A 14,902-nucleotide genomic window follows, 5' to 3' on the forward strand; every position below is an offset into this window, starting at 1 on the left:
GTGTCTTGCCCGTGGCGTTCTTGCGGAAGGCGGGGCGGAAGAATCCAGCCCTATGGTTCTAAGCGAGCATAAAGTTGAGGGTGCAGGAGTTGAATCTCAGGGAAAAGATGAAAAAGGGAAAACAGGACATAACCTTAAAGAGGTTCAGGATTTGGGTAGGAAGTGACCCTTAGATGTTTGGCCCAGTGAGCCAAGGAAAAGGAGGGAAGCAGCTGAGGCAGCTCAACAGACGGTCTCAATTTCAATGACGAAGGGAAGGATTTAATCCAGCAGCATAAAATATGGTGGCCTGGCCTGCTTAAAAAATGGGAGAGGCTGTGCATTTTAGGCCAGTGGCAGGAAAACGTCCTGCAATTAAGTCAGAGGTGAAACACCATGTTCTGGATTCTCCAAGCCAAATTCACGTTCGGCACGGGGGCGGAGAATGGCCGTTTACCTGAAAATTGGGACCAGCGCCGTACCCACGATTCTTCAGTCCCCTCGGGAGTCTCTCGCACGCGAACTATGCAGTGCAGGTAGCGGGCCATTGACAGAGGTGAGGCGAGGCCACCCCCACCACCACGATTCTCCGTGCAAAACTGGCCGAGTTCCCGACGGCATGGTTTTAACCACCTATCGGCCGACGGGAACCTCGGGTGACGGCTGCGGATTCAGTCCGCGACCACCCTGGTGAGGGGAAAATCGATCTGGTCGGCCAGGGGAGCAATCGGGCATCATAGACTCGGGGAGGCCTAGGTTTTTGATGCCGCTCTGCAGTCCCATCCGCCATGTCGCATAGGAAGGCTGCTGCAGGCCGCCGCCGTGCACATGTGCAAACTCCCCACCGAAAGTGCGGGCCCTGTATCCGCAGCCAGAGCTGCGTGGAGCACTCCGGGGCCTTGCCATCCCCCTGCAGGTAGGAGAATAGCCCATGACTTTCTTAAGGAAAGTCCAGAGTGAAACATAGCCCCATTATTGGAGAATCCAGCCCCATGCGTGTGTGCGTGTGTTCGATCCCCCTCTCTCACCCCCTTAAGTGATGGGCAATTATTTCTTCGTACCTCCCCCACAGAAGCAATGTGGGATTCACATCACTTCTCAAACTACTAGGCAAGGGCCCTGTCATCAATATTAAATCCCACCCAAAGATGACCATGAACCCATCATTCTTGTTGGGTGCGATCGAGGATGGAAGGAGTCAGTCAAGCAAGGTTTAAGAAGATAGTTCAAAATGGAGAAATGGCAGCATCGGAATTTTGCATTGTGATCAGTTTCTAGCAGACTAAAGCAGAATTGAATAGTGCTTTGTGATCCAGCCAGACCCAGTGGAGAATTGCTGAACCAGATGTCTGCTATTTATGTTCAAGTTAAGGGAGCAGAGATGAGGGTGACAAGCCAGGATGAGAAAGGATAATGGGTTTTAAGGGACCAGTGCCCCAAAAGTGGAGTTAAAGGTGCACAGCAACCAGCAACTCTTTAGGAAATTAATGTAATTACACCAAAACATATAATGCAAACATCCCCGACTTACCTGTTTTACATCAGCTATTTTTCTTTTACTATCAGGTTCCAAAGTCAGATAATCGGGAGACTCCTCATTCCTTGGTGCTGAAGTTGAAATGTCTAGGAACAGAAAATAAATCAATAGCAGATTTATGCTGGCTATAGATTGACAATAGCAACATGGAAGATATGCTGATTGAATTATCCCACAATTTGAATATCATATTTGTATTGATATTAACATACGCTTGGAATTGCTGAATAGATGTCTGTGCAGATCTCTCACTTCATAAAACTTCATGTGTAGTGTAACATTTAAAAAAACATTTGTTTATGCCTTCATCTGTTTATGTCTCCATTAGAATAGCAGAGACAACAGACATATGAACCTGTTAAATATTCATCCACTTATAGTTGCCAAAATAATTTCTAAACTCATTATCAAGTTCTGACATGGGTTGGATTTGAGAGATTTAGGTCATCGAATGTAATGATATCACAAGAACACTGCGTAACATTTAGGGAAAGGGCTGGAAATACTCAGCAGGAACAGTCATATTAGACTTAGAACGTTGGGTCTTTCTCCGCAGCTGCTGTCTGAACTGCTTAGTTTTTCTGGCCCCTGTGATATTCTTTCAGATTTCCAGCATCCACAGTATTTCGCTTTTATAACATTTAGGAATTTGGATCAATGGCCCACAGCTCCCCTTTCCTGTGGTGCTGATTTTATACTACTTGTATTTTAATGCAATATATACCTTCTATGGAATAGAGTAAATCAAACAGTAAATATTTAAAATGTATATTTTAACTGATCATTGGTATATGAAAGCATTTATGTTCTTGGCTAACCGAGAATGCAATTTGGCTGCAGGACATGAGAGCAGGCCATCAATTCCCACAACAGTGAGAATTGAACTAAGAGTAAATTTATAGATTCATAGTCATCATAGTAGAGGAAAAGGACATTTGGTCCATCAAATCCATGATGGCTCTCTGCAAAGAAATCCAATTATTCCCATTGCCCAACTACATCTCAAGTATCCACCCAATTTCATTTCAAAATCATTCTTAGGGCACGATACTCCAGGAAAATTTCTAAGCGTGGTAGCGAACAGGAATTGCTGCGAGCTTCCCAGTGCTCGGCACAGCGAGGCCGGCAACGCTATTCAACGTTATTGGTCCACTGAACAAGGTCTCATAGGCTTCTCTCTACAAATGATGGCTCGCCAGCCGATTCACGGGACTGTGCTCGGCAGACCCCACTAACAAGGTCGAGCAGCACTTCAGCTGCACTTCCTCAGACAACTCTAGCCAGCTCACAATAATAGCGCTGAGGAGACCGGCCCAAAGATTCGGGAATGCTGACCTGAAGAGGCTGCTAGACACCAGTGCTGCCTGGGATGAGGTGGCGGCAGCTGTCAGCTTGAGGAACATGACCAGGACTGGCGTTCAGTGCGGTAAGGCCAACGACCTACCACACCACGAGTGAGTAGAAACAATCTCCTCCCCCCCCCCCCAAAGGAGCATCCACCCAAACTCCCCAGGCAACCCCCAACACTTCCTCCACCCAAACCCTCCCTTCACATTCCCCCCCCCCCCACCGCTCTGTGAACCACGCATGTGGCTAGTGATGCCTCCTCTGTGTCTCCTCAGGAAAAGCTCTCCCATAATCGGCGGGAGAAGGCCCAGACTGGCAGAGCGGTGTCAGACTTGAGAATCCTCACCTCCTTCGAGGAGCGTGCCCTGGAGGTGACTGGGGTGGCCAAGGACAGAACGGTCACCCATGCAGAGGCTGGTGAACGCCATAGGAGGTGAGAAACTACTGGGCTCCACCCGGTGAATTGTTATTGCCTTACTGACTGACCCTACCCTCCCACTGACCACATGGCCATTCTCCCACAGGTCCTCCAACTGACAGCACCTGCCTTACCCTGGTGGCAGCCTCTCATGACTCCGAGGAGGACACCTCAGAGTATAGCTCCGAGGATGCAACCATTATAGTTGCGGCAAAGCTGCCATCCCCACCCTCCACCAGCGCGGATACACACACGTCTGTGGGGCATGTTAGTGGACAGACTTCTGGGGCACAATCTGGTGAGCACCACACCGCTGATGATGCACATCAGGTGGAGGCAGGAACCCCCAGGCGAGGCAGCAGTCGGGAGGTCTGCTGGATCCCTGGACACAGCTGGGTCCCAGCCTGATGCTGAGCCTGTGGTACAGAGGTATCGGAAATGATGGAGACAATAGGATGAAGCCGGGACATTCAGGGGGAGATGTCAGTGTCACTCCAGCAGATCCATAGCTGCTTGCAGAAGATGGCGCCGGCTATGCATGCCGCTGAGGCCAACACTGTTAGGTTGCCGACTGCAGTGGAAAGCCTGGTCCACGACGTTGGCACCATGAGTGAAGGTGTCCAAGGCTTAGCACAGTCAGTGACAGCCATGGCGGAGGGTCTCAGCAGAATGTCTGATTCGCTGGGGATGTCACCCAGTACCAGGCCAACCTCGATGAGGTTCTACGTGTCATGTGCTGCTCTGATGGGAATGGCTCAGGTGCTGCGGGGTTTGTCTCAGTCGCAGGTGGGCATTGCCGAGGTGCTGTAGAACATGCCCCAATCACCTGAGGAGCATCGCAGAGGATGTCGACACGACGGTGCGGACCATGGGGAACGGCCATGGCTAGCAGAGCCAGATGACGCAGGGGCAGCTGGGGCTTGAACCAGTTGCCTCGCCAAGGTGAATCCCTATGGGCATCGAGCTGGAATAGGGAACGCTGACTGCCAACCTGGACCTGTTCCATGGAGCGCCGATGGTGGTTATCGGCTCCCCCGAGTTCAACCCCTCTGCTGCATCTTGAAGTCAGCACACGGGACAGGACGGCGCAGCTGTGCTTCTGCTGCCGCCAAGTTAGTATGGGCCTTCCGCCGTCAAGAGCCCCCAGAGAATGTCTGCCAGGTTGATCGAAGGTCATGGGGTGAAGAAAGCAGCTGGCTGCCTCCACCTCAGATGAGCATCCTGTGGAAACACCTAGACGTAGCGGTAGAGCTAGGAAGGCAAAGCACGTTGAGGAACACTGAGGGCACCGGGAGATTGAAAAATACATTAAACACCTTTTTGCACAACCATTATGATCTGTCACTTTCATCCGCAATGCGGGCTGACCTCCAAAGCGTTTGCCCATCTCTCCAGTTGGATATGGGGTGGCTCCTGTTAATTGTATGGAAATTGGGCTTAAGTGGTGATTAATTGGTTTCTTGCCTCGCTATGGCGAGATCCCGATTTCACCTATGGGAGCGGGGTGGTTGCATCACAAATGGTTTTCGTTTTTGGTCTCTCCTGCTCTTCACCGGCCTCATTTTGCTTGAGCGAGAACGTAACAAGGCCGGAGAATCGCGCCTATTGTCTCTGCTTCAACTATCCTAAGTAAAGCAGTGAGTTCCAGATAATTGCATGCCCCTCCTTGGAGCAAAGGACATTAAGGAACATTTGATAGAGGTGTACAAGATTGTGACAGGTTTAGACAAGGTAGAAAAAACTTTTTCATGAGCTGATGTGACAAGGACTGAGCAAGGGAAAGATGACATTGGGAGGAGTAGTGCACAGACCCCCAAACAGTAGCCACACTATAAGAAAGGGTGTAATTCAACAAATAATAGGAGCATGTAAAAAGAATAGAACTATATAATGGGTGACTTTATTTTCACGTTAATTGGGTTAGTCACGTTAGAAAGGGCGGCTACGACAACAAATTCATAAGAGTGTATTTGGGATAGTTTCCTCGAGTAATATGTCATGGAGCCTATCAGGGAACAAGCTATCTTGAATCTGATTACGTGTAATAAGGCAGGTTTAATAAATGATCTCAGTAAAAGATCCCCTTGGAAGTAATGATCATAGCATGATAAAACGGGGTCAGAAACAACTGTGTTTAACTTAAATGAAGGAAATTACAATGAAATCTCCAAAAAACTTCCAAAACCTAGGACTTGGCTCCTCCCTCTACAACTGAATCCTCGACTTCCTGACCCATATACCACAATCAGCAAGGATAAACAACAGCACCTTCTCCACGATCGTCCTCAATACATGGGCCCCACAGGGCTGTATAATTAGCCCACCCCACAATACTCTCTATGCACATACGACTATGTGGCAAAATTTGGCTCCAACTCCATTTACAAGTTTGCTGATGACATGACCGTAGTGGGTTGGATCTCGAACACCAATGAGTTAAGAGTACAGGAGGGGGATGAGAACCTAGTGGCATGGTATAATGACAATAATCTCTCTCTCAGCATCAGAAAAACGAAGGAGCTGGTCATTGGCTTAAGGAATCAAAGACCTCTCCCATCCGGGTTATTCTCTGTTCCGACCTCTTCCATCGGGCAGGAGATATGGAAGTCTGAGAACACGCATTAGAAGGTTCAAAAACAGCTTCTTCCCCGTTGTTACCAGAGTCTTGAATGATCCTCTTATGGACTGAACTGATCTCTTCATACTTCTTCTCTAGATTAGTACTGCACTCAATGTGCTTCACCCGATGCATGTGCCTATGTATTTACATTTTGTATTCATGTATGTCCTATGTTTTTTTCATGTGTGGAACAATCTGTCTGGACTATAGGCAGAACAATGCTTTTCATTGTACCTCGGTACACGCGACAATCAGTCATATCAAATCGAAATGAGGATAGAGTTAGCTAAAGTGGACTGGGTGGATAGATTAGCAGGAAATACAGTAAACAAGTAGGGACAGACATTTAAAGAGGTACTTCATGACCCTCAGCAAAAATATATGCTAGGATAAACACACCATGGCCAACCAAGGAACTTGAGAATATTAAGTTGAAAGAAAAAGCATAGAAGCAGGGAATAGCCCCAAAGACTGAGATAAATTCAGAATCACACAAAGAAGAACTAAAAAGAGAATAAAGAGAGAGAAAATGAACTACAAGGACAACTAATGAGGAAAACAAAAACTGACAATAAGAGCTTCTTCAAATATATAAAAAGGAAGAGAGAGGTCAAAGTGAACGCAAGTCCCATAGAAAATGAATCTGGAGAGATAGTTATGGGGAACAAGAGAAGAGTATATTTTGCATCAGTCTTTATGGTGAAAGATACTTCGAACATCCATTAATACTAAAGAATATGGGAGAACAGTTAAATACCATCACTAGAGAAGTAGTATTAGACAACTGATGGGGCTAAAGGCAGACAACCCTCCTGGCCCTGATGGCCTGCATCTTAGGATCTTAAAAGAAGTAGCTACAGGGGTAGTGAATGCATTAGTTGTAATTTTCCCCAAATCCTTAGGTTCTGGAGAAGTACGGGAGGATTGGAAAACTGTCAATGTGACACTCCTATCCAAAAATGGAGGGGGGTGGGGTGGAATGGGGAAGTGGGTAAATAAATGTTGATTAGTGTAACATCTATTTTTGGAAAAATGTTGGAATCGATTGTTAAGGAAGTAATAGCAGCACATTTGGAAAATCATAAACTATTAAAGCAGAGTCAGCATCACTTATGAAAGGGAAATAATGGCGAACTTTAATTTATTAGAATTTTGGGGAAATTTCAATCAGAGTGGACAGAGATATGATGTATTTGGACTTCCAGAAGGTGTTTGAGAACTTATCTCATAAAAGGTTGGAGGTAGTATATTGGCATGGATAGGGAATTGGCTAATGGGCGGCACAGTAGCACAGTGGTTAGCACTGTTGCTTCACAGCTCCAGGATCCCAGGTTCAATTCCCGGTTTGGGTCACTGTCTGTGCAAAGTCTGCACGTTCTCCCTGTGTCTGCGTGGATCTCATCTGGCTGCTCTGGTTTCCTCCAAGTCCCAAAAGAGGTGCTGTTAGATAATTTGGACATTCTGAATTCTCCCTCTGTGTACCCGAACAGGCATCGGAATGTGGGAACTAGGGGCTTTTCACAGTAACTTCATTGCAGTGTTAATGTAAGCCTATTTGTAACAATAAAAGATTATATTATTATATTAAATAGAATCCCACTGCCAGCAAATGCCGCGCGACCGAGAAACATGTGCTGGGGAACAAGCGAATGGCGCCCTTTGCTTCATGTTAACAACCATTCTATTTTCATGCTTTCTTTTTGATAGTGGTATTTTCCGCCTTATTTGTCTTTATAAAACAATGAGCAAAATTTTCTCATTCAGCCCGATGGGTTTCATGGCTAGCAGAATTTGGAGAAACGCCAAAAATAAAAAACTCGCTGGTGGGAAAGTTTGGAATTTTCCCCTCACCACTTTCATGGCATACAGAAGAACAGGAACACCATTTTTACATGCATCATCAGGTTATGAAAGCTCATTAAAAACACTACTCTTTGAATCACAAAGTCACTCCCAATTACATGCCACGTCAACAGGAAATTAGACCCATCTGAAACATGTTTGCAAACAAGTTGCTGCAACCGTCGACCCTCACTTTAAGGTGAGCGCAACACTAAGCCTTCCTGCAACAGCACTGCTCCAGGTTCTCACCAAAGCCAGTGAGACACCACATTGGGGCAGTGTGGACTCGCTTCCCTCACTGGCTTCCTCCATTGTCCATGAGGGTGTTATCTGGTATCTGGGGCTCAGGCAAGGAAGAAACGCAAGACATAGACCAGGAAACAATGGCCAATTGGAGAGGAAGCACGAAGACTCAGGATTATTGGGGAGGTGGAGTGGAAACAGATTATGGATTATGTTAATTTGGCACAAGAATGCAAGGGTACACAAAGAGTCTTGCCGAATTGTCTTGGGATAATTGCACAAGGGAGGGGTTGCACAGAGACTCATTTGGCAATGGGGAGGGGAGGTTGCATTGAGGTGAAACATGTTGCTAGCAGTCAAGGAAGGAAGGAAGGAGAGAATTGAGAAAAAGACCAACATGGTCTGGGGCCAAGTAGTCTGGATAGCAGAGTGAAATCAGTCCTGATGCTTTGTGGGCCATTTTAAAGGGTTCTGCATGGCACGCACAACATAGTCCTGTGCCAGGGAGGGGCAATGGGTGCGTACTCAATTGGGAAAAGGCACAGATGGTGTTCAGGGTGTAGTTGTGCCTTGATGTTGCTGGCCATAATCTTGTTTGTCTTGGTACTGGACTGCAGATGGGATGGTCAAGGTTAGGACAGGCTTCTGCTGCCTGTGAAGGGGGAAAAGAGGTAATACAGAAAGTGGTATGTTACATTTACATGGGCGTGGGGAGGTCTTGAGATGTACAGGGGTGAGGTAGCTCTACCGGTGCACTGTGGAGTTCCAGGATGATCTGATGGACCACATTTGCCACATTTTGTGGGAGCATCTAATGCTTCATGGCATGGGAGGACATTCCCAGCCTGTGGATCTTGAAGATCACTCACTTTTGCCCGATTGTTCCAGGAATCCTCTGCAGCACTTCACAGACCACCACCCAAATACATCAAGATGTCAGTTGCCCTCTACAGCAAGGCTCAATGTGAGATCCACACTTGAAGATAGCCAGGCTACTAATTTCAACGATTTGCATCTATCTCAGGCTTCCCTGGTGTGCAGGATGCAAATGACTGCATGTGGCTTTCAGGGCTTCATAGCATCAGACCCCATCAACTGGAAAAGGATCCATTCCATCAACGTTCAACTAGTGTGCGATCATCAGAAGAACAACTGCACGTTTGTGCCAGGTACCCTGGAGTTGCCATCACTTGTACATTCTCCGAGTCACTCTCAGGTGACCCACATATTTGAAAAGCCTCACTGAGTACAGGAATGACTGCTTTGGGGTTAAGGATACACACTTGAACAATGGCTAATGACACCCGCATATCGTCAACCTCGGAGGAGAGGTACAACGAAGTGCATAGCTCCACTTGATCCACCCTGAAGGTCCATTTCCAATGTTTCGATCATTCAGGTTGGGCTCTGCGATACAATCCAGAGGAGGGTCGCCTGCATAGCAGCAGTCGGTTACACCCTTCACAACCTGGCACTTGAAAGGGGGAAATCCTTTGCCAGAGGGAGAAATGAAGGAAGCCGAGAGCCCTTTGGAGAAGAACTGCATGAGAGCCAGAAACCAGAAGAATGAAATGAGGATTAGCTTCATAGCGACAATGCCATCGAAGAAGCACAATGTGGAAGACACAAGATTCTTGGAGATTTTGGTAATGGGAGACGGTCACATTTCTCCTGCCCCTTGCCATTGCACTGAAAAGGGATTTACAACCAGTAACATTGACGGCAAATTCTGATTTTGGACTGTACCTTTAACCTTCATGATTCATGTTCTCTGGAAAGGTCAGCAGTGAATCAGACTGCAGAACTTGCTGTTAATATGCTTTGAAAATGAAAGTAGGCACAATAGCACAAATGCTGCGTCAAAGAACCTGATGAAGTCGTCGTCACCTTAATGAGAAATTACAGCAGACACCGAGAGGAGAGCATGGTTGGAGATATAGTCATGGCATGTGGGCTTGTTCTTTGGTATTACCACTGAGACGACACAACTGCAGCTATCCCTCCAAGGTTGCTGAGCAGGTCTCGCACAGTGAAGGTTACAAACACATTTAGAGCACATTTTCAATAAAGATTCTGACACATGTCCCTGACATCACACAAAGTTCTCGTAATCATCTTTAGTGAGGTTGACATCACATATGAGGTTCATAAAGGGAGGTGTTGAACGAGAGTGGGAGGATAGCTCACCTCACCCTCTCAATGAGGGCTCATAAATGAATATGCACAACTCCTTCAAATGACCATACCATTCTCATTGATATCAAATGTATTTCAAAAAGTGTAACAGATGGGTGCCCAGAAGTGATGTTAATATTTCTTAATTTTCCTAACACTACAGCTACGCAATCCTGACATCTGCAGCAGAGGAGGAGGCAGCCTGCTGATTGCTACACCCTGTGGTCTGCGATGGCCTTGGTGGCTCCTCTGTTGACCTGAAGCTTGGACAGCCCCAGAATGTGTCGGTCTCCTGCTCAGGGGCAGATGCACCCTCCTCACACTGACCAGCAGGGGAATATGGGATCAGAGGCAGAGGAGATTCAGATTCAGGCGGGGGAGGGGGGGGGGTTCAGAGCAGCCACACCACAGTGTCCTGTGTGGAGGTTCCTGGGGTGTCCGACTGGCATCCATTCTCTCTACGGATGCAGTAGGACCGCTTCCTGACTCCTTGAGAAGGGGCCCCTGGAAATGTCAAGTTGCCCTGCCCACCTCCCCCTTGCCTAGCCACTGATGAATCCCATCAATATCTATAACCATGATTTGCAGGTCATATAACTATGGTTATATAACTATGGTTTGCAGGTCAGAGCGTAATCCAGCAAACCCTACTGGACTAAGGTCTGCAAGGTGGTCGCCACCCGTCCCACGGCGGCTGAGGTACTCTCACGTTGGAAGGCAGCACTGTACACAATGGTTAACACAGTTGCTTAACAGTTCCAGGGTCTCGGGTTAGATTCCTGGCTTGGGTCACTGTCTGTGCGGAGTCTGTACGTTCTCCCAGTATCTGCGTGGGTTTCCTCTGGGTGCTCCGGTTTCCTCCCACAGTCCAAAGATATGCGGGTTAGGTGGATTAGCCATGCTAAATTGCCCTTCGTGTCCAAAAGGTTTAGGTGGGGTTGCTGGGTTACAGGGATAGGGTGGAGGTGTGGGCTTACGTGGGGCGCTCTTTCCAAGGGCCGGTGCAGACTTGATGGGCTGAATGGCCTCCTTCTGCACTGTAAATTCTATGATTGACATCAAACGACTCCTCCATCCTTCACTCTAGTCTTCTGAGTGACTCTTGCATCTCTGCCTGTCATTGCATCTCCAGCAGTGTTAACAGCCTCTTCACAAGAGGCTCATCACCTGGCGTGGACTCAGCAGGTGCCAAATCGCCAGCAGTCCTCAGAATTCAAGACCTGGGCTGTCATTGCCCTCAACTACTGTGGAAACGCGATAGTGATGTGAGGTGTTTTCCAGAAGGTACCCCCAAGTCCACTCTAGAGCGATGACCCACCGAGGTGTCTGGCTCTACATTGATGGAAGGTGCAGGTGAACGCAGTGACTGATCGCCTTGGCTTTGCTCCTGGCACGCCTGGACCTGCTGTTGTTTGTACGAGAAAGAGGCAGATTAAGTTCATGAACAAGCAGAATACAGAATTGTATGTCATACACTGTGACTGACAGGATGTAATGAACTCATGGAGGTCACATTCGTACTAGGCTGCTCAGAGAAGCTGATCTCGCCTTCCCCACATGAACGATCCTTGCCCTCCCCAGCCAACTCAGCAGCATCCTCCTCTAATTTGGTAAACTCAGTGATGTTGGCCACCCCTCCCCCCAGTTTGGGACCTCTTTCTCCTGCTGCGGGCAGGTTTACCCTGCATAAAAGACCAAATGGAATGTGATGAGGCGGGATGCAGCAAAAGTTGGGAAGCATGCATGCCTTCTGTGTGTGGTGAGCCCGCCCAGAAAGGGCTGAAGTTTGTGCAGCAGTACAGAGGAGATGGGTGGCACGGTGATTAGCGTTGCTGCCTCAGATCCAGGGACCCGGGTTTAATTCCAGCCTTGGGTGACTGTCTGTGAGGAGTTTGCTCTTCCACCCAGTGTCTGCATGGGTTTCCTCCGGGTGCTCCGGTTCCCTCCCAGTCCAAAGATGCTCAGGTTAGGTGGCTTGGCCATGCTAAACTGCCCCTTACTAGCCAAAAGGTTAGGTGGGATTACTGGGGATAAGGTGCAGACATGGGCCGAAGTGGGGTGCTCTTTCCAAGGGCCGATGCAGACCCGATGGGCTGAATGGACTCCTTCTGCACTGTAGTGATTCTGTGATCTATGACGGTGGTGTGAAAGTATGTTTTTTGCACAGTTCTACAAGAAGAATTCACATGATATGCGTCAAACAGCATTTTTCTTTTTGGTTTCAACATTGGCTGGATTTTTTGGCTGCACCCGCCGCAAGATTGCCATGGATAGGATGGGGACCATGTAAAGGTCCGTTGACCTCGGGTGGGAATTTCTGGTCGTCGGGCGGGTGCAGCCTGAAAATCCCACCCATATTTTCTACCATCCTTATCATCCAAAGAACTTTGGTTCCCTGGTCTTCTCTCTTGATTGGAATGTAGCTAGCCTGTACCCAAAACATAACTTCCTTAAAGATCATCCAGTGTTCCGTTGCAGTTTCTCCTCATCAATCTTTTGTCCCATTCTACCCTGGCTAGACCCCCGTCATTTATTCCATTGAAGTTTGCCCTCTTCAATTTAGAAGCTCTACTTCAGACTGTTCTTTGGTCTTCTCCATTGCTAATCTAAATCTTTTCATGATATTCACGCTTACCAAAGTGTCCCCCATGGGCACTTCATTCACTCACCTCGGCCCCAGTTTCAGATCCAGCAATGCCTTCTTCCCAGTTCGACCAAGAACATACGAGTAAAGGAACATTACTCTAAGTCTAACATCATCTCAATTGAAATTTCAGTACCAAAAGTCTTCCCAATATCACCACTTTGTAGTTCTGCACATCTGGTTTTTCAAATTTACTCCTTTATCCCTCTCTCATTTGAAGCCTACAGAATAGCCCTAGTAACGTGACATTCCCTTTGTTCTTTCCAATTCCCCCCAAATGGATCTGTCTTTGTCCCTTCTAGGACCATCCTCGCTTTCCAACACTGTCTTCCCAAATCAGTACGTCTACCCCACCTTCCATTTTTCCCTCCCGCCTTTTCTGAACAGTGCCCAATCCTCAATATTAAGCCACCATTTCCTTTCTTATAACAATTTTCATGCTTGCAACTTACCAACCTTATTCAGCATACTTTGCATGTTTCCATACAAATCTGTCTTTAGCATTTTCATAGCCTTTCTTAGTCTGCTCCAATTTAATGCTGGAGCACTTAGTTTTCCAGTACTATCCAAAACACCCACTCCTTTATGCACCGTATTCCTGTTTTGTACTTTTATCTGTTGGTTACCAAATTTAGTTTAAACCCTCCACAACCACAGCAACACACTGGTCCCAGTTCTACTGAGGTGCAACCTATCCCTCCCTTTTTGAATAGTTGCCAATACTCAGAACTTGTCCCAACGCCCTTCAGAATCTGAAGCTTCCCACCTGCATTATGTCTCAAGATGAACATTGATCCTCCCCATCTTTGTAATTATACTCACTAGTGTGAGGTTTCTTGACTGGTACCATGGTGGAAGATCAATGGGAACATCAGAGAAATGGCATAAAAATCATTTATCCTAAATTTTCAGTTTTTCCACCAAAGCTATATCGGACAATTTGGAGAATTCATGCAGAAACTGAACTCTCGGAGGCCAGTGAAGACAGAGAAGTTATGAATCAATATTATCCCTGATTTAATCCACTGATTATGAACCATTTCAAGTGAATTAGAAAAAAGAGTAAACTAGAACAATACTGCTAGCTCGTATAAAACAGAAAATGCTGTACAACGTCAGCAGGTCTGACGTCATCTGTGGAGAGAGAACGGAGCTAACATTTTGAATCTGGATGATTCTTCGTTCAGTTACTACCGGCTAGTAGCTGACTGAAGAACCAATTTTAAAGCTGGAAAGATTGAAGAACTAAATTATTTGGGAGAGGAATATTCAATCACAACAACCAACAATGCAGTAGGGGATTGGGGGAAATCAGGAATATACTTCCCACAAGAGTGTCAGAACACTTTTGAGTATAGAGAACAAAACATTTAAAAAACTTATCTTCATTGACTAGACCAGGGTGTTCTGTGTACTGTTAGAACATTTCTGATGGTGACATTTTAAAATAATTTTTCATTACAAACATTGTATTGCCTAAACAGTATTGATGGGGAATCTTATAAAAGTAAATTGTTCCAATAATCAGTAGAAACAAGCTCTTTCTGGCGGTAACAGATTTGGTCATTTTGATCAAAATGTGAGCCATTTTCTATTCAGCATATTAAGTGTGACACCACTACATACAATGCATTAAAGTAACTACATTTGCTAAATGAAATCATCTACTAGGTGCACAAAATTTATTTCGATCTGTGAGCAACCAGCAGATATTTTGACAGCTGTCTTCAATTATGCAAATTGCTTCATCTTAAGTTTCAATCTCTAATATATGTTCTCAAACAAAGTGTAAACAAGTGACCAATTCACAAATTACTACACCTTTCAACTATTTGCTTGGAGGTGTACAGGAATATTGCAGGTTCACTTACCCTATCTTCAATTTATTTTTGTTCAGCATCTCCCTAGGTGCCCTTAAAACCATAGAATTCCTACAGTGCGGAGGCCATTTGACCCATTGAGCCGACCCTCTGAACCCGTTTTCTCCCCAGTCCAAAGGTGTGCAGGTTAGGTGGATTGGACATGATCAATCACTGTGCCACCCTTCCCGAGTAGAATCTCACATGTGTAATATTAAATCAATTCTATGCTTGGTGA

At 46.5% G+C, this 14,902-nt stretch overlaps 1 protein-coding gene across 1 annotated transcript in view; it reads right to left on the bottom strand.

The window, feature by feature from the left end:
• atf7ip2 (activating transcription factor 7 interacting protein 2) overlaps nt 1–14,902 on the bottom strand; it is a 191,172-nt gene that overhangs the window by 74,277 nt on the left and 101,993 nt on the right. The window contains exon 9 of the mRNA XM_038820878.1: nt 1,511–1,602. Within this exon, the coding sequence (XP_038676806.1) occupies nt 1,511–1,602 (92 nt within the window). The remainder of the gene's footprint in view (nt 1–1,510; nt 1,603–14,902) is intronic.

The sequence above is a fragment of the Scyliorhinus canicula genome, chromosome 15 (assembly GCF_902713615.1).
Source record: "Scyliorhinus canicula chromosome 15, sScyCan1.1, whole genome shotgun sequence".
NCBI classification, from domain to species: Eukaryota; Metazoa; Chordata; class Chondrichthyes; order Carcharhiniformes; family Scyliorhinidae; genus Scyliorhinus; species Scyliorhinus canicula.